This window comes from Leptidea sinapis, chromosome 18 (genome assembly GCF_905404315.1).
Source record: "Leptidea sinapis chromosome 18, ilLepSina1.1, whole genome shotgun sequence".
Lineage (NCBI taxonomy): Eukaryota > Metazoa > Arthropoda > Insecta > Lepidoptera > Pieridae > Leptidea > Leptidea sinapis.
Window position 1 is genome coordinate 9457844 of NC_066282.1, and position 21879 is coordinate 9479722.

The window sequence follows — 21879 nt, forward strand, 5'->3', positions numbered from 1 at the left end:
ATGTCAAGTCACTGTCGACTGAAAGAAAGAAGTGGAGGAAGTTTTGAGCGAGCTCTTGGGATATTGTTATGTTATAAATGTAAAATTTTCTATTTTAACCGAAATTAATAATTCCGCCCTGGAAAAGAATAGACCCTTAGGCTTACGCCAACTAGATATAAATCACAAATACTAGTTACAAAAATTAATCTATATAATATGTAAAAGAGAATGTATGTTTGTATGTTCCCTAATAATTCCTAAACGACCGATCTCAATGAAATCTTTTGTAATAGATTCGTTGAAAGCTCAAGGAAGGTTTACATAATTTATATGGCAAAACAACGTCAGCTAGTAATAAATATGGGAAGAGAAATCTCAATTCCTTAATACCAGATTACATAAACGAACTGCCCAAAGAACTGCAAGAAATGTACATAAATACCACGAAAATGGAAACACGGTTGAAAAGATTTCTGAAAAAAGAATAAGTTTTATGAAAACGAATGAAAGCCCGTGAGGTTATCGTGGTAGGTACTTATTTGTACAAAAATGTTACGTATTTGTTCTGTATTGGTCAATTAACTAAAAGAAAAAGTAACGTTTTTAAAATTGTAAATGGTAGGTACAGATTTGCAATATTAACGACTTTGTCTTGAAAGTTGAATAGCACTTGAATATGTTGTTTTATTTTTGATATTATATTTTTATTCTCTTAAATTATTATTTATGAATTTGAATTTGACCAAAGTACAGGCCAAAATTGTAAGTTCGGCCAAAAAACGGCCAATTTTTGGCGAGTCGCTAATGTAACGAATAATAACTTTTTCGTTTTCGTTTTCCATAAATTAATATTGTTTTCTGTATAATAATAAAATGCAGATGACAGTTTGGCTCTATTTAAAAATATAATTTGATTATGTTGGTCATCATTTAATCTCCTTATTATGTAAATAATCTCATTAGGAAATATCAAAATAATGTAGTTAGATACAATAAATGAATAGAAAAAGAGAACACATTTCAACCAGTAACCAAAACTAAACACGTTGGTTCACTATCTAGGTGGTTTGTTATACATAGTATAAATATGAAACATGGCTAATGTAGGTAAGTAGGACGCCAGAGGTCAAATAACTGGGTCAAAGTCGTCCCCTCCCGCGCACCTTACCCCCGAATCACACGCCACGCCATTCCCTTTCTCTTTCGTTAGATCAGTCTGTTTCAATTGAATTCTAGTGAGGGCTTAGCTTCTAGGAAACGATAAGGTTGAGCGTATTAAAACTTAAATACAGTCATAAATACTTATTACTTACTCACTTTATTAATATACTTTAGTTTAAGCAGATTATTTGTTTCTATCAATCAAATATACGAAAGTAAGTATACTTCAGTGTCTGTAGGTATAACTGTAATTTAATTTCGATTGTGCAAGTAGGTACCAAATAACCGTCATTCAGGAATCAAAAACAAAAAACACCTCATTTGCAAATATTCATTCTAATAAACTCTCAATGCAAAGCTAATGTTATTAGCGTCATAATTATCAATAAACGACAATTTTTACAGTGTAGTTTGATACAAATGTAAATAATGATAAAGTAACTACCTAGCATACCATACCTACCAATTGCCAACCCATTGTTGTCAGCTGTGTCGAGTTAAAACACTAGTCTTTACTCTTTACTAATAAATAAGAGAACGCCACGGTCGCCTATACTCTGGTACATATTTTAAGTCACTAGATAAGTAGTTAATTATTAACAATTGGCATTTGCATGAAAACTGTACGAAATTACGTCTCCAGCTCAGTAATCAAAGACGAGTTTAAATAGTTTCAAGTTTCAAAGGACGGTAATAAAGAAACAGACGAAAAACGGCTCAACTATCCCTTGAAAGCACAAAGCTAAATTGTAAACACAACTTTATTGTGAGTTCTATAAGGTTACTATTTGCTTGCTGAAGCTTTATTGAATTTTTTGTTTGCAGGGGCACGTTGTACCGCGGGATGATCGATTGCCTGCAACAATCTGTCAGGAACGAGGGTTTATTATCGCTTTACAAGGGGTTCTTGCCTTTGTGGATGAGATTGGGCCCTTGGGCGCTTATCAACTGGATTGCTTTTGAAAATATTATGCTTGCTATTGGAGGACATACATTTTAGCCGATGTTGTATTAACGATTGTTTTGGGAGATAGTTACATTATCTAATATTATTTATTATGAGTGTATTTATATAATACCAACCATCTAGGTTTGCCATCGTACCTACTCTAAAATTGACTATTGTACTCTATTTCATGTTGGTGATTTGCATATGCATAGGCATTAATATGACATATAATACTGTCTTTTTACAAATATTATTTTTAGCCATAAAACTTGGCGGTATCTACACGCAGTAAAATATTGTGATTTAATTTCTTGTAGCAAAAGGTTTTTCAATTTTTTATTTCAATCAATCTATCCTCTTTATTTAGTTTCTCTGATAGTAGACATACTCTACATCTTCCAGAGAAAGTTGGCAACCCTACAACCACCTAGTAACTTTTGTTATTTAGTAAGTAGTAGTAGCTCTACAGCCTACCTAATTATAAATTGTGACAACAAAATATTGTGATTTTATGTGGAAAGATATGCAATATTGCCTGCCTACTATTTTAATTAGCAATGTTTGTAGGTAGGTATTTATTGTACTTATTTAGAAGTGCGTTTTAACGTGCTAATTAAGTTGTGAATGGATGTGCACCCAATGTATCCAACAAATTATATATGTATAGGTAATCAGAGAAAAGACAATTTAAATGCATCATAATTAGTAATTACCTAGTAACTAAATTATGTAGGTATGTTATTTGCAGTTCAATCATTCTTGTTGCTAATGTAAACATTGCTCAAACTAGATTCTTATTTTGTGAATTTAGAGGTATTTGCAATTTTGTATCTTGCAATAGAGAAGATCACTGTGATAGTTAGGTATGTAACTGTAAATTTTATGCCCCAAAATTTTAAGCTTTATTTAGAGAGCAGGTAGGTACCTATTATTCACAACCTGGTTTTTAGAATAGAGTAGGTACCTACAAATAATACCTACCTATGTCTTGGTAGTGGTTTACAAGCAAAAGGATAGGATTTTTTAATATTTTGCTGTACATTCGATAACTACGAAACATTATTATGTCAAGAATAAAATTTAGGATAATTCGTATGATGTAGGAAGTAATTACTTATGTACTTATTGCAGATTCGAAAGGGTATGAATGTTTTAAAAGTTTTTTAGTAAATTTATTCAGATTATATACACCACTCCATACTATATTGTGTAGTATATTATGTACTTTCAATGAGTCTATTAGAGAAGACGTCCTACTTCGATTGTTTGTAAATTGTTTACACAAGTTGTGGCAAGCTGAACTCTGTTATGCTAATAACCTAAACGCATGATCGGATTTGGTACGGCCAAACTATCAGATGCGGTCTCGTACCATATTCGATGGTAGGTCGCATTGTCCACCGCACAAAATTATTATTATTACCATCCAGATCGTACCGAGTACGACACCGAACCGTCCGATGGTTCAATGTCAAATATACTTTATTCAATTAGGCTTAAACTAAGCGCTTTTGAATCGCCACTACAAATATTTCTTTTAAATTACTGAATTTACCATATGATGTTCGTAAAAAGTTGATCTCGTAAGAAGAACATACAACAAACTCAACAGCCACTCTTTTCAATCAAAAAGAGTATTTTACAATGGCTGTATTATGAATAACAAATTAGTTTGTAAGGTGCTGCATCTAACATACGAGTCGTGTTTAAATAATATAAATTATTTCATAAAAAGTATAAGAATTCGCTGTAAAAATATAAACTATCGTTTTGTGGATGCATCAACCTTTAGAGCTTGAATTCATTGTTTGTGTGACTTGTGAGGATGATTTGTGAACATGATGGTCGTGATTACTGTCACAATTAGTAATTGCATCCAACAAATACAATGATTTATTAACTATAACAGGACGACCTGGCATTATATTCGACCATGTGTTTAGGGTATTAGCGTTTGTAGCGCTGAGTTGACCTAGCCATAATTTACAGAACTTTAAGAAAAGCGTAAGCGCCATGCAATCCACGGCACTTTCAACCTTTAGGGCACGAGAATACTGTACGTTTGAGTGTTTAGTTTAAATTTTTGACAAAACGGATAATGGCTTTGCAAACAGCTTCTCTCTATGCGTTTCGGCCACCTGAAATCTTGAAAATCAGATTATTTGTATATAGCCTCCCTAGATAAACTAGGGATTCTTCTGGATATATTTTCTATTCTGTTAGAATAATTGAACGCTTAATCTAATAATCAGAACCTAAGTTTAGCTAAACCAAAAAATTTACAACCGTTATGCTGTAAAAACTACACGTTATTGTTTATAAATAAGTTTTTATAGATTAAGAATAAGATTATATGATTGTTAATTTATTGCAAATAATATGATGTGATACTTTGTTTAAAATACATGTATAATATATAACAGTTGAATTGTGGTTTAATTTTACAGAGTGTATGTTGTATGCAATATAAAACTTATATCAGTTTAACTATCAGATTTACTAGTGACTATATAATATAAATAGGCAGTTAATTTATTGATTATTTTACACATTAATTTACCAGTGGGCGGCTCCTTTGCACAGGATGCCGGCTAGATTATGGGTACCACAACGGCGCCTATTTCTGCCGTGAAGCAGTAATATGTAAGCATTACTGTGTTTCGGTCTGAAGGGCGCCGTAGCTAGTGAAATTACTGCGAAAATGCGACTTAACATCTTATGCCTCAAGGTGACAAGCGCAGTTACAGTGCCGCTCAGAATTTCTGGGTTTTTCAAGAATCCTCAGCGGCACTACATTGTAATGGGCAGGGCGTATCAATTACCATTAGCTGAACGTCCTGCCCAAAAAAAATGAGCAGTTGCTAAGAGAGAGACTGTCGTAATTGGGGCGCTGGTTGACAGTAATAATAATTTATAATAAACTAACGTTTGCTAACACCTGCCATAATTATTATCTTGCATAAAGTTATTAATTGATTCAGCATCTCTTATATCTGCCACAGTTCACAAAGAGTAAAAGTGTTCTGTGGTTGACAAGAGCTTAGATCAGCTCCCCATGTAACCCATAACACAGGCTATATATGCTTAACTTGGGGCAAGATAATTTGTGTAAAAAGTGTGTCAATATTATTATTATTATATCAGTCCTACAATATAATATTTAAGAAATAAAACACAAATATACAATATTAAATTTATTAGTAAAAATATGATACATCTTCCACAATATTGGAGAATTATAACTTAATTATTTTAAATATTTTGATTATAATAGATTATAGCACTTCCATGTTACGGGTTTTAAAACATGCCGACTTACATCTACAGCGAGAAGCACATAATATTATATTAGAGTTGCAATGTTGCCCCTATACTAAAACACATTAAATGCTTTACTGTGGGATATCTTTTAAATACACATACAAAGGCGTCCTCACACACATTACCATACTGTTAATCCATAGACACGCACATTACGTTACAAACTTGTAGATATTCTTTAAGTATTAGCTCTAACTACTCTTAATTATCGGTAATATTTATTTTGACATAATTTTTTAACGTCGGCGACACTGACATGTCAGTAAAAATCGTTTGTTAAATATACAATATACAGCAATGCGTTATAAAGCATAGATTTTGTGGCTGTAACGCATGCATAGAAAATTTTATACTGCAAGCTTCTAATTTTTAATAGCTTGAGACGATAGAAATAAAAAAAAAAACACGATAAAGGCTTGCGCGTCCATAAGGCTCACCGAGTCGCGTCGAATCAAACAGAATCGAGTCGTGCCGCGCCGAATCGATTCTCAATTATCAGGCGCATTACTACGACGATATGCATTTCGATTTGACTCGCGTGAAAGCGGCAATTTATTCATGAAAATCGTAGCATTATCAACTCAGTTGTCATTTTAAAATTCCAAATATCCCGCAACCCGCAAAAACAGCAACACACATGTTACGAATGAATGATATAATTCGTCCCAGATAGATGCACAAGGAACAAATGTGACACAACTCGTAACAAGACTCGTAATCACGCCCCTTCCACGTCAGCGTGAGTGAGAGCACGATATTGGTAATACCCTTCCGTCTCGACCTTGAGCGCTAGCGGCTGGTTTAAGGCCCGGTATTAACCAAAGCGGAGAGGAGGAGGAGTGTATTCCTAATTAAACAATTTTTATATGTAAGCATGACCTCTTGTCAACCACATATTATTTCCCAAGACCCCATCACGTCGTCTAATATAATTTCGGATACAATAACAAAAATAAATATCTACACTGTATTAACGAGCACTCGATATATCCAAAGTCTTGACTATCATTTTACACGCTAACTAAGTACGTGTTACTATATGACATGACATGTGTATGTCATGTCATACACATGTCAGATTAACAATTTCTCGTTATGACCATTGATGTATTCATCAATGGTCGAACTGATTAAAGGCTACACATCTTATCATACAATCTAATTCAATGCTACTAACGACTGTCTGTTTTACTCTAAAACACGGAACGTTCGAAATAATATTGTTTCACCGATCATCTTTATCAAGTGTAATTTTTTTTTGGAATACATTAATATAGTATCTTCGTCTTTTTGAAATAAAGATGTTAAAGCCAGGCCGGCCAATCGTAGCTTTTGATTCAGAATACTTCCGTGATAGATCCGGAACTACAACAATCAAGACACCTACATACATACCAGTCGATATATAATGTCAATAATTACTTTTTTTGCAAGCTGTACTATGACAAAATTATTTATAACGGAATATATTATTTTAGTTAAAGTTCTATTTAACTCGATAAAATGATCAATAATATCCATTTCTAAAGCCTAATTAACGGTAAATTTATCTAAAATGCTCTCGCCGTACAAAAAATACAAAAATTATCGCCAATATTAACAAATATACTATCGAATACAAAATCATGGTCGTATTGCCGATGTTGCATTTGTGTTTATTAAAAAAAAACTGACCTTATAACAAATGTTTTTTTATTTACCTTATTCACACCTCGTTCGATACAAACAACATCAGGGAGGCGTAACTGAGGCATTTTATAAACACAAACATAACTCCAGCACTACATTTGTGCGAAAATCAACTGTTACAAAGCTAGGGACATAGAGGGCGCCACAGCTATACTTGCAATACAAAACGTACAAACGGATAAAACTTAAATACTACAACTTATCTTATAGGGTTTAAAATGGTAAGATTTAATGAGCATTACACACTATTAAAGGATAAATAAAAGTCGTTCGTTAAATCACATATTATAACGCAAAATTACAAAACACATTTATATATGAAAGGAACAATCCGGTAATAACCGATTTGATCCCGCACGCACTATTACTAAAGCAATAATATGTATTTAAAATATACTACAAAAATATCGTGGCACATAAGCGGACAATACTCGATAATATGACTGACAATAAATTCGTTACGATAAACATTTGAAAGTTATTTGTACTAAATTATATATTTTTAACGTCACATCTGTTGAATTCTTTGAGTAATTAACCATGCGGAGACGAGTGTTTCTGTAAAGCGTTTGAAGGAGCGTCTCATATCCGTTGAATTGAAATCATTCAAAAGCAGGTTTTTTGTACCTAATACTTACAAAAAACCTGCTTAAATTAATTAAGCTAGTGTACCTACGCTGTTTCAATTTTAATTTAACGTCGAAAAGCTATTGACAATATGGTACCACAATAAGTACACAACAAATCTTGAAAAAAACTGAAATGGATCGTCCTGATCTCAGAACTGCCAAAGATGTGGCTAGAAAGGAGGATTGGGATAATAAACTTCCGATCTATGATAGAGAGTCAGATGAAGGAGTCAATGCCTCCGCAAGTCTTCAAAAGGCCGAAGTTGATTTGAAGACCCTCAATCTCCGAGAAGACCCGTGGGAAAGAATCGAATCTGACATCGTTGAAGACTCTGTTTCTGTAAATCCAGAGATCGTTGAGTCAGAGTACAGAGATTATGAACAAAGAGAGGAGATGGGAAGTCTGGAAGACCTATATAACAGAGCCGGGGAGGTGGAGCAAGAGATCCAAGAGGGTGGACTTGCCGCGGCAGTTAGACTTTCTCTGTCTACTTTACCGGGAGATGTGAAGGTGGTAGGGGACAGAACAACCTTGGTTGATTTATCATTCTTGAAATCCAGCAAAGATAGAAGAAGAGTAGCAGGTATCTTAGATAGAGTCATAAAGGTCCACTCAGCAGTTCCGGGTACCATACAGTCTAGTCCGTTCGGAAGGAAAGGGGTCTTCAAATTCCATGTCACCAACGATTACCTATCTCCGACGAGGGAAAAGTCTCCCATTCCGGAATCTCCTGCATTTACCAAAGAGACCAAACCAGCAGGAGAGGACAGACATTCCAGACCAATAATGGTCTCGGAACTAGAGAGTGGAATTTTACTCAGTCCGAAGTACCCGGGTCTCCCCAAATGCGTGTTGAAATACGGGAAGTACGGTCTAACACCTGAAATCATTCATCGGATTAAAGAAGAACAACAGGACCAAACATTGACTCAAATTGTTAGACATGCTCTCAAACAAACCGGCAAAGGGAAGAGGGTCATTAATATGTACAACCTTCCGGAGTGATTAAGCGACTATCCAAAAGTCATTGAAAAAAAAAAAAAAAAAAAAAAAAAAAAGTTCCTACAAACGTAGTATTCAATTCATACGAGACTGTACGAGCACCCAACTGTCTAAGCGACCGTCACAGCGTGTCGCTAGTTAAGTTATGTAAAAACACAAAATTTAATCATGCATTTCTACATTTTATGTATAATGAACAAACTTAGCTAAGCCATACCTGAAAGGGCGAGTTATACTACAGAATAGAGACAGTAATATAGTAGCTGTTTCACTAAAAAGTAACACTTGAAGTTATACTTCTTTAGGCGGGTTATGAAAAAATGATGAGAGTGAAATTTTAAGACACGCGCGCATCACTGTAACACAAAGGTAACAGGGTAAAGATGGTTCCTAAAATTTTCTGACGTTTGCGTCATTCGTTATTTTCTTTTTGGTTTCTTCGTCCATTATTAGGACAGTCAAAGGGTTCAAGTCCATACAGCCGTATTCATTATTTAAGAATTAATTGTCAAAACCATCTTTGCAAGATTTTTACAAAATTGTTCTTTCTAAAAACGTTAAATAGCATGAGGAATACATTATTTTAATGATTTTTGCTTCTTTAGGCCAAAGAAGTATAACTTCTTGCGTGCATCCATAAGTACACACACACTTTTTTTGATGAAAGAGCTACTTTAGCCGCCTGCTAAGTAGATGCATTTTAAATCTTACTTAATTCGCAGCTGCGGTGGACTCGTAATACTATTTATTTAAATAACGCACACTACAGTGTACATATAAGAACTGGATAACTACTCAGACTAGCGCACATGGCGAAATCCTATCGGGTGGCCATTGTTTAAAAAAATATTAAGAGAATTTAAGAACTGAAGGGTGAACTGGAGCTTTCTTAATTATAATAGTAATCTGCTAAATTCACGTCTCGCCTCCATTTGGGTAAATACTCAAAGACTAAAGCGGAACCTATATTTAATAAGCTGAAAAATACCATAGACATTAAACATGAAGAACTAACTATCCAAACACATATTGTTGTAACACAACGGACGTCACAACTACGTATAAAACATGTAATATTGTCAACATTTAAGCCCGGGGGCAAACTTCACGGTAGTCACAAATATATTCATTCATTGCATTTAAACATCCCATAACTGCATCATCTGGCTGAAAGTGATGTCCTTGAAATGCGAAAGAGCATTTACGGCGTTTACAGTCTGGCAAAATTGCCCGTGTCAAAGTTGTATTAAGTACAATTTTGATCGCGCCTTGGAAAGAGATCATAAATGGGGAATGGGTAGCCTGTAAATTTGTTCCGATTGAAGGTAATTCAAAATTCTATTCTGTTAATGTTTAAAATATATATTGTATAGTTTTTTGTAATCATTTAAATTAATTATTTTCTAATGTGATTTTGTATTTTGTTTGTTTTTTACAAGATTATAGCCGTCATCTGTCAATTTGGCAATGACTGCACGTTTAATACAATCGAGTGAATCGCTTTTTTCTTAGATTTCCTCTGTTAGGCTGATAATCGCAAAAAAGTGCACACCACAAAATGTATTTAAATCAAACAACTTATCCATACAAACAAATTAAAGTGATCCGTTTTTTATGTGAAATTACTAGCTTTTTACTTAATAACTGACAAATGACACTGACTGAAATGACAGTCCGTACTAGTTCTTTTTTAATTCCATTGTGAACAATAAATTATTAAAAGTGTGATTCAAATCCTTTTTTTTTTATGGAAGAGATGTGATTACCCCAGTATATATAGTTACTCTCTTAACACCAGAGGAATAAGAATAGCGATGCCATACACATATAGCGTCCAATATACATAAATTGATCGGAAAGCCGTACTGGAGATATGTTTTCGAGCTGAGACAAATAATTTGAGTGATATACCGTGAAGGCACCCCACTATGTACACGCGGTCAGCTACTGCCACTAATACAAGCAACTCTCAATGAAGATAATAATTATATTCGTATCTCTACTTAATATTAACCCTCTGTATGAATGATTGACACACAAGATACAATGTTATGTCAAAACATGACCTACAATCATGGAGTATTTAACTTTTTAAGATGGCTCATTCGACGTGATGGTTTTAATTATATGCGTGATGCAATGACGTTCTATACTTATATATGGACATATCATTCGCAGTCTGATAGCGGAACGGCAAAAGTGTGCTAAAAGATAATGTAAGCACACTTTTCTCCTTAGTCAACTGTCACTGTCTGAACCAAATCCGGAGTAATAAATATTTTACATTGCTGCTTATTGACAAATAATATTTTCAACAACTCCAGTAAATGGGGCAATGTACAGATATAGCAGTCGGAGCTATTTTTGTATAATTTGTGTCATTCCATACTTCGGCTTTTATACAACTTTATTTGTCTGTATGTAAAGAATGTCATTGGCGTGATGCTATATTTTTCAAATTTAAGTTATGATCGATATCTGCAAAGATATATTGTGAAATGAGGGCAATTTATATGACATGTTAATAAGATCGTCATGTATCACTTGATTAGAAGCAATGCACTATTTAATTCAATTATGTCCACATACGAGAGAGATACAAGATATGTAAAGCATGCGAGTTATAGAAAGGTAATTTGACAATAGAGATTGTCAACTCTTACCATAAAGCTGTTATTTTCAAACAAATTAGTGGGAAAGGAAACAGTCAGAATAATAGTTAATTAATGTCGATACTCCGTCATAATTACACGTGTTTTAATCTTATATATAATATTTTTTTATTTTAAATAAATATAGATATATTTTGAATATGTCGCGATACTCCCTTCTATAATAAAAAATTGTGTGACATCTTCATATCTCTCTGCGTAGTGACATAATAGTAGCCAATAATTGACAGCACTTCCAATGCCAATGAAATGCGGGTAGATTATAATTCAGTATTTAATGTTGAATGAATTACTTATCACTTTGACATTGCTACGCACAGATACACGGTGATTCTTTCCAAGATAGGCTCCTGTTTGTATCTTGAGCGGTAAGCGATACTAATGCGAAATGATAACTTTAATACGTTATTGCGATAAATACAATCGAATGTGTCGTTGTTTTAGAACCATGAGATTCATGGTTCCCCTTCTAATAGTAAGTTAAAACACCATCAGCCCCTACAAGAGCAAGCTTCTAAATAAAATATATTATTATTAAAGAAAATCTGCTTAAAAAGTAGATATTTCCAGGTGTATTTAGCATGCAGAAAGTTGTTCTATTCCGCACAAGTGTTTTCTGTTTTCGTCCCGCTTTGGCCCGTGAAGAAATGACTTCCGCACATGTATTGAAATGTACTGTTATTCTGATGGAAGGGCCATGTATGTGTGCGTTGTAATGTCAAAAGGACGAACGAAATTTCAACACCTACAATGAGTTAGCTACATGAGTCTTACTAGAAGCTAAACTTATCGTGAGTGATTTCTTGTATTGGTGGACTGTGATGTCTATTTAAGGGATTTACACGGGTGACGGACTAGTCGCCCAGTCGCACGCCCCAGACTACAAAAGCGTCCAGCTACTCTTAACTGGTAACTGAAATCTAGTGATGTTACGGATAAACTATCCGATCCGGCAATTTATGAAACGACTGAACGTTGTGAAGTGTTAATGTGTCGTCAAGGTGCCGTGTAGGACTCATGGTGAGTCTAGAGGCAGGGCGGCGCCAGACGGTCGTCAGGGATGGCGAGACAGAGGGCTCTCCGGAGCTACGAGTGGTAGGCCGTCACGTACGACGCGGGGAACAGACCGCGGCGATGCGCTATCTCGCCCTGCAATATTAAAATATATTATTAAATAATTAAGTGTTAATATACCTAGTAACCAGTGCGTGTTGCAAGCGAACACATACGCAACAAAGACGTGCTCGCTAACTATGGGCCTTCTGTGCTAATTCTGCATAGCCTGACTTTGTATGTTAGTAAAAATCATCACAGTCTCCGACATAGCTCAGATGGTTGCGAAACTAAAGTGGCAGTGGGAAGGGCCACAGACATTATTTCGACTTATTGTACCTGTATTTTGTTGAATAAATAAATCATTCATTCATTCATTCAAGTGTACATTGTACTGTTATTAATAACATTTTCTAGAAACTACGTTATTTAACAAGTTTTGGACTTTATAAAGGCACCCCTTCATCTTAAGATAAGAAGAAGAAGCATTAACTTCTTCACCAATCCGTTTTCGTGTTGCTATACGGATGCTAGACATGGATGATCACAAGGACCATCACATCATCTCAAGGTGATTATAAACATTGTATTGTTTGCTCTCTTTACTATATTCTGGGTATATGCTTGCCGAAATCCGATTCATGGGCACTGAAAATGGAACTGGATTGCCAGAACGAAGGGATATTGATCATATGTCAACACAAAGGCTGGAATGATTTTTTTGTATGGAAGAGAGGACAGACGAGAGTACGGGTCTCCTGATGTTAAGTGATCACCGCCGTCCACATTCTCTTGCAACACCAGTGGAATCACAGGAGAGTTGCCGGCCCTTTAGAAAAGCGTTTTTTGAAGGTACCCATGTCATATCGTCCTGAAAACACAGCACAAGGATGCTCAATCCACGGCTCGGTCGCACGTGGAAGAAAATGAAAGGAAATTCCCAAGGGATATTGTAAACTGGCCACCGTCAGCACACATGGCGACACGTGGTCATTTCACAAGAAAGGGAAGGGCAAGAAGACGGAGCAACGTATACACCCTCTGTCTCATCTTTGGGATAGTGAATCTTTTTTTTAATGACAATAAGGGACGAGACGAGCAGGATGTTCAGCTGATGTTAATTGATACGCCCTGCCCATTATAATGCAGTGCCGCTCAGGATTATTGAAACAACCCAAAAATTCTGAGCAGCACTACAATAACGCTCGTCAACTTGAGACATAAGATGTTAAGTCTCATTTGCCCAATAATTTCACTAGATACGGCGCCCTTCAGACGGAATCTGGAGTCAAGGAAGTAAAGTATGATTCGTCAGCCGTTACCTGCCACCAGTGCTGGTCGGAGCGGTCGAGTACGGTGATGACGTCACCGCGCCGGAACTCCAGCTCACCAGCTTCCTGCGGCGTAAAGTCGTACAGCGCCTGCACTAACATCTGAAAACATTGACACATTAAATAGTTATGTTTCGCCTATTTCTACCGTGAAGCAGTAATGTGTAAGCGTTACCGTGTTTCGGTCTGAAGGGCACCGTAGCTAGTGTAATTACTGGGCAAAATGGGACAGCACAGTTGTAGTGCCGCTCAGAATTTTTGGGCTTTTCAATAATATTGAGTGGCACTGCATTGTAATGGGCAGGGTGTATCAATTACCATCAGCTGAACGTCCTCCAAATCTCGACCCTTCTTTTCATTAAAAAAAAGTTACGGATAAGATCATTTATACGTCTAGATAGACTGTGACAGCTGTCAAAACGTCGAAAAATTTTGAGTTTGACAGTTAACATCTATCTTGAGCAATACATGCACACTAACACAAATGACATACAGATTGCTATTAGTGTAAGACGTAGCTTGGCATGCACATTAAAGTAATAAACCTGGCCTGTTTTCATTAGCAAGAGGCTCTATCAAGAGTATAAATTATCTATGAGTTACGTGCATACATTAAAAAAAAACTATTGGAAAACAGTACAATTTGTGTACAGTACGTAATTGATTAAAATTATATATTCAATCAACCATGACAAAAAAAAACCTTTTAAAATAATTGAATAAAAAAATATTTGAATTCTACCAGTTGTTCTAAAAGACAAAATCACTGCCGCCAGCGCCACCTTTCCGGCACTAACGTAACTATATTCCTATGCCTATATCTATAAACCTAAATTTTAGGTTTTCCTTGTAATCGAGTATATTGAAAAATGATTTAAATTATCTTCTTTTAATGTATTTTGGTTTGAGCTGATGGTCTTGTTACTAATGCTCTAAATAAATAAAACTAAAAGGCCGTCTCCAGCCAGATACATGCTCTAAGCTGATAGTACAACAGTAAGGAGCAGTCTATTTCTGCCACGTTATCAGGGTCATGTTTGGCCCCTCGTATTCGCCACTGTTGCCGCTGACAAATGTTATAAATTCCTGCGGCATCTGTTATCTACAGTAATTTAATAAAGAGCAGAGATTTTGTATTTTATTTGTATGTACATAATTTTGTTTGTAATAAATAAATTCAAAAATTAAAATTGGTCGATTTTAAACACAAAGTCCGTATGGCTTTCCATAAAAGAGATGAGAATGCTTGTTGCTTGTAGTTTTTCGATGTAATCACTTTTCTATGCTGAAAAGAGATTACATCGAAGATACATACAGTTGAAATATTTTTTGTATACTTTAAAAAATCCTGTACTTCAGCGACTACGGCATCGTCACATTTGAATCTTTCGTCCTTTCAAATAGTACCTTTCTACCTTGGAATTTGATAGAAATCACTGGGGACTAGGTTGGACGAATATTGAAGATGGCTGTTAATTACACTTACAATATACTAGCGTATAGCCAAACAAAGCATGTGAGAGTGAAGAACATCTCTAACGTAGATGCAGCAAGACAGGAAATGTAACCTAATCTATTGTTACTTTAACCGGCTTTAATCGAAAAGCCATAAAGCAGTCAGCCACGCTCTGGTCTCAGACCTCTATACGCTATGGTTATCATAGTCCTAACGCACGATGGGTCTTTCCCCTCACTATCTGTACGACGATTGATTAGAGTTTACTTAATTATAAGTGTATTTAATTTACATCGCTAGTTTTAATATTGTACTTAAAAACTCAGGCTATGGAGAATTAAGAGATCGTAAATATATTGTCAGTTTTATTTTTACAGGAAAATAACACAATTATTATTACATATAAAACTATTCACAAATCCAGTTAACATAACTAAAAATAACTAACATAAATAATATTATTGCCATAAGACTAGAAATACTATGTCCTGTTTTTTAACGAAAGTGTATCGGGGTGGCGTCTTGTGCATTGTAACAGCCATTGAAACTTGTAAATGATTTGTTTATTTCAAGGGATATTTTTTAGACATTTTGATTATTTTTTAAGATGGCTGAAATCGGTAACTCATGTAAAACATTCTAGCATTTCTGACGCTTTAAAATAGCTTAACTAAAACTATCCCGTAGTGGGCTGAGCTTACAAACTGTCCCGGCACGCGGATCAATTAAGTTAGGCGAGTGAGCGCGATTGAATTCTTGGCAGACCAGACTTTGAAGACAAAGTAAATAAGGATTTTTCAATTAAAAATGCCTTCTGTGTTTTAAATTGGTAAAGGAATCATGCGGATCATCATCCCAGTAGGGTAGTGGATTCACATTTACGTATAATTATACTAATTACTGAAAAATACAATAAAACATATTTTATAAGAGGGATGGCATTATGCATACTGTGGTAGCACGTTTAACTAACATTTTAGTATTAACCTAAAATATTTTATTAAGTTACACACAGACTTAATTTTTAAATTTTATCTTTTTGTGGGATGGTATTCTGCTGTGTGATACGTGCTAGTGCCTATATTATTTCCCGTTATATTTTATTCATGTTCCTACAAGAAAGGAGTCGTAAAGATTATGGATAAAAGCTGTTCAATTAGAGACGTGGAAATGATTAATTACTAATGATAGCTTACAAGACATCTCAAAATATGTGATCACCTTTATTACAAAATTTAAGATTTCTATTTATACAATAAGAAATTCACGATGCTTTGTAAAAGCATTGGACAGATTTGCACCAGCAGAATTTATTTCGCTCGATGGCAATACGATTTTGTTTAATGACATATTTAATTCCTTAAATAAACATACAGCATTCGTTTTTAAAGTTTGTAAGCACTCGTACATTGCAAGAAGAGACTGCTTGATTTACTCATCTCGCTAAAAACTAAGTTTCCTTATGATTTTTCACGGAATATAAATTATAAGTTCTTGTAATAAAGTGTGTCATATAAATATTTCAAACATAAAATTATTATATTCAGTGTTGTAGCAATAAGTTTCTCTACATTTTTCTTTTTAAACTATATCAATTTTGTTTGTATGTTTTGTGTAAATTTTTTGTGATTTTTAATAAATATTCTGGTGACAATTAATTTATTATTTAAAAATAAAATACAGAAAATTATTAAACGAAACCATCCCGGCCATTTTCTCCTGTAAGCACCAGAGGAATCACCGAAGCGTTGCCGGCCCTTTAGAAAAATTGTACGCTTTTAAGGACACACTACTCTAGCTAATATGACGTATAGTTCTATTCATTTATTTTATTATGACTGATCACCTCGTACGTAATGCATACATCGTCCTCATATCTGACAAACATTGAGAATATGTCAAACGCGCGAACCTGTTACCCTTAAATTCAAATTCAAATATTTTTATTCAAAATAGGATGTGAAATCACTTATTGAAAGTCAAAAAAAACTACCACCCATTCCAAATGAATGCCTTAGGCCTGAGAAGAATGGGCGCAACAAACTCAGCGGACTTTTTTTTCAATCAAAAATATGTTTTACAATTAAAGTAACATTGTACAATTAAACTTATTATTTAATAGCCTGAGGGTGGTCGCTCCATTCCCAATCTGTGGTATCATTAAGAAAGTCATTTATGTTATAGTAACCTTAACCACACAAACGTTTTTTAACAATTCTTTTGAATAACGTAATACTTTTGTTTTGAACATTTTCTGGGATCCTGTTGTAAAAGCATATACATCGCCCCACAAAAGACTTACTAACTCGACTTAGCCGAGTAGTAGGCATCATCAGTTATGTCTGTTCCTGGTGTTAACATTATGGTTATGACAGTTTCTGGCAAATTCACTTATGTGCCTATGAACTCTTAGTTACCGTTATCGCCGAGGACCAATCACGTAAATCACGTTGGGCGCATAGCGCATGCGCAAAGTTACTGACATAGCATATCCTAATATAGACCTAGATTCAATACCAATAACACTCATATTTTTATGCAATGATAGTTTACTGTATTGTGATTTAATTTTGTGAATTTTGGCGCTAATAATCAATGGTAGAGAGAATGACAAGACTGCTTCCATGTTTTATATGCGTTCACTGGGTAATGTTAACTGATGAACTAGGTAATTTTAAAATGGTGTAACGACCTTTGCTACATTAACCGACTTCAAAAAAGGAGGAGGTTCTCAATTCGTCGGTATATGTTATTTTTTTTTATGTTTGTTACCTCAAACTTTCGACTGGGTGAACCGATTTTGATATTTTTTTTTATAATACTTAAGTATATACTATAAGTATATACTCACAATAGTATTTGTAAATTTTATATACCTAATCAATTTCTACCTAGTCACTAACCTATCCACTGTTAACATGAACACACCTACCTACACAACATAAAACAGTAACATTTAAAAGTGATTTTGACTTACCTATTTAAAAAACTTTTATTAATAATTAATTAATAGGCAGATTGAAACAATATTAATTTATTATTAAATTATTATGATGTGCTAACCCTGACTTTTTTTATGAAAATAAAGGAGGAGAAGAGGAGGACGTTCAGCTGATGATAATTGATACGCCCTGCCCATTACAATGCAGTGCCGTTCAGAATTCTTGAAAAACCCCCAAAAATTCAGGCGGCACCACAACTGCACTCGTCACCTTGAGACATAGGGTGATAAATCTCCTTTGCCCAGTAACTTCACTAGCTACGGCGCCCTTCAGACCGAAACACAGTAATGCTTACACATTACTGCTTCACGGCAGAAATAGGCGCCGTTGTGGTACCCGTAATCTAGCCGGCTTCCTGTGCAAGGAGCCTCCCACTGGTAGACTGCTCGGTCGGCGATCATTACATGAGTGCTCCCTATTTATTGCCTATTAGAACATATCCTACTCATCGTTTTTTTATTACTTCGCTAGTAGCAAGAATCTATACCTACTCTGTGACAGTCGAACGTACAAAGATCTACTCAGGTGTTTACCTACTTCTATGGAGAAAATTTCTTTAATCGTGTACTCTTTCAATATTTAGAGAACTAATAATAAATAAAATAGCCTCTATTCAGACAGAATACTCTAATTTTGCATGGATTACTATTATTTGCCTTGTGAGTAAGCTCATGGTCGCTCAGAGGGCAATGGAGAGGGCTATGCTCGGAGTTTCCCTGCGAGATCGAATCAGGAATGAGGAGATCCGTAGGAGAACCAAAGTAAACGACATAGTCCAAACGATTGAGAAACTGAAATGCAGGCCACATAGTTCGACGGACAGATGGCCGTCAGGGCAGTAAAGTCCTCGAATGGCGACCACGTACCGGAAAACGCAGTTTTGGTAGGCCCCCCACAAGATGGACCGACGATCTGGTCAAGATCGCCGGAATACATCGGATGACCGATCGTCGTGGAAATCTTTGGGGGAGGCCTTCGTCCAGCAGTGGACGTCTTCCAGCTGATGATGATGATTATTATTTAAATTTGACAGTATTTTCCTTCATAATTATTATGAGTTTTGTCTGTTTGTCTATTATAGAGATAGGCCTCCTCCAACTGCCTCCACAGACTCCTGTTTTCCGCTGTTCTAGTCCATGTACTACCGGCAACTGCTTTAATCTCGTCCACCCATCTCCTATATGGTATACCTCCGTTTCTTTTACTGTCTCTCGGATACCAGTTAATTATAGTTTTTTTTTTTCAAAAATTTCATAATGGAAGCACTTGTGGCTGTAATCGCGACGGCCGCCTTATTGAAGCTAGCTACTGAAAATCAGTGTTGGGTGATACCCAACTAATAGGCTGAGTAGCAAACCTTTTTGTGACAAAACACTGCAAACACCACCTTATTATGTTGATATAGAATAAGCCTTACTTCAGTTTTTAATGTATGTTAGTTTTAATTAGATTAGGCATATTATAGTATTTTTTTAGATAAGTTTTTTCATATTATTTGTTATTATATTTTGTAAATGTTCACGTGTATTTGTAGTGTTTGTTCCAAATAAAGATATACTTACTTACTTACTTAAAACAATAATAGAGTACTAATAATAAGTAATAAACAATGATACCTCAAACTGGAACGAAAGCGGATCAAAGGTTAGTTTCTTAAGAGCTGATAAATTTCTCTTATTTATATCAATTATGGGCCCTTAACTTGAGCAATAAAATATTTAACGAGGCATCTCAGCGAAGTTACCACTTAAGACATCGATAACAAAGATAATAGGACTTGAGTTATTATAACATATACTTACATAATAGCGTATAGATGATCTAACAGCCCGGTAATATGTGACAAAATTTATTTCTTAGCTAGGTGACCCGGCAAACGTTGTTTTGCTATATAAATTATTTTTAGAGTTAGACCGTTTCTTGGATATTGCAACATTACTTTATTTTTCTAAAATTACTCCTTATTACCTCAGCTACCTGCCAATAAAAGTCCCGTCAAAATAGGTCCAGTCATTTCAGAGATTAGCCGGAACAAACAGACAGACAGACAAAAATTGTAAAAAAAATTATTTTGGTGTATCGTATATATATATTCTTATATACATGTAGTAAGTAGTAAAAAACGGTTATTTCAATATTACAAACGGATACTCCAATTTTATTTATACCTATATATGTGTGCTTTAGCTAGAGGTTAACTTGTTTAATTGAAATTCAAATATTTTTATTCAAAATTACTTATTGAACGACAAAATCTACCAGCCATTCAAAAGAGACTGCCTCAGACCTGAGAAGAATGGGCGCAAAAAACTCAGCGGGCTTTTTATCTTATATATATATTTAATTCTCATGTCGCGGTGTGTGTTACCAAACTAGTCCGAAACGGCTGAACCGATGTGTATGAAATTTTGTGTGCATATCGGGTAGGTCTGAGAATCTGCCAACATCTATTTTTCATACCCAATTTTTTTATACATTTATATGGCAATACAACGTTTGCTGGGTCAGCTAGTTTTAATATAAAAATATGGATATTCAAAGAATCTAATTCCAAATGGCTGACTTATGACTTCGCGATGTGCCGAGTATGGCTTTACTTGAGTCAGACTCGATTCCCGCTTTGGACTCGCCTACTCGAATACCAATTTATTTTGATTCGAGTACGCCTAACTCGCTTCTGGTACTGGAGTTAGGAAAATCGACTTTGTATCGATTCTATAATATCTTAAGTTCTCAAATAAAATTTGAAAACATATTTTATGCTCGATGCGGCACTTGAACCCACAACCTCTCGCGTTCCGTGCGAGTGCACTTTCAACTGAGCTAACCGTTCGAGTGTAGTATCGTCATAAAGTCTTGTTCAACTCTCAGGTTGTGGCTTTCATCTACAGGATCTACTTTACAGTTGATAACCTGCTCAACGCCAATATTTGCATATTAGGAAATTGACTAGAGATGTCGCTCTTGTAAATCTAAACAATATGTTATGTTTTTAAAGTGATAACCCTCACTTCTAGGATTAATACACAAATAAAATTTGAAAACTCTCAGGTTGTGGCTTTATCTACAGGATCTATACTTTACAGTTGATAACCTGCTCAAGTCTCAACCCCAATATTTGTCTATCTTAAGTTCTTAAATAGATTCTAAAAAAATCATTCTTTTTGTGTAATAAAACTTATAGAATTTGATCTCCTTTCTGGTTCCTAGATACCTCCCAAGTATGTGCTATGTTTTTTTTGTAATATTTAAAAAATATTTTCATTAAAAAGAAGATTATGAAGAAGAAGACGATCTGCTCTGGACAGATCACAATGGAAATTTCTGGAGGAGGCCTATGTCGGAAGACAAGCGAACGATGTAGAAGATTAAAAATATCACTTATATTACGAGGGGCGGTCAAAAAGTTCGCGGAATGGCGGGGTTGGCGGGGGTGAGGTCGCTCCTCCAGGTAGCCGCTACTTGAGTAACTCATAATTACTATATATGCCAATTTCTAGCCTAATTGGGTCATTAGCTTTCGAGTTACAAACGAGTGAACAAGTAAATCGGGAACAAACTAGCCACTATGGAGAAAATTGAACATCGCGCCGTCGTAAAGTTCCTCACCAAACAAGGAAAAACGCCTCAA

General features: G+C 35.1%; 2 protein-coding genes across 3 annotated transcripts in view; one reads left to right on the forward strand and one right to left on the reverse strand.

Moving 5' to 3' along the window:
* The window catches only part of LOC126969590 (mitochondrial uncoupling protein 4), a 41698-nt gene extending 37178 nt beyond the window's left edge, over positions 1-4520 (forward strand). For both annotated transcript variants that reach the window (XM_050815132.1, XM_050815133.1), the window contains exon 7: positions 1969-4520. In XM_050815132.1, the coding sequence (XP_050671089.1) occupies positions 1969-2143 (175 nt within the window). In that variant the 3' untranslated portion in view covers positions 2144-4520. The remainder of the gene's footprint in view (positions 1-1968) is intronic.
* Positions 4521-5273: 753 nt separating this feature from the next.
* The window catches only part of LOC126969605 (growth factor receptor-bound protein 2), a 34101-nt gene continuing 17495 nt past the window's right edge, over positions 5274-21879 (reverse strand). Inside the window, exons 5-6 of the mRNA XM_050815151.1 lie at positions 13782-13892; positions 5274-12555 (exon numbers count right to left, since the gene is read on the reverse strand). Coding sequence (XP_050671108.1) covers positions 12493-12555; positions 13782-13892 — 174 coding nt within the window. The 3' untranslated portion in view covers positions 5274-12492. The remainder of the gene's footprint in view (positions 12556-13781; positions 13893-21879) is intronic.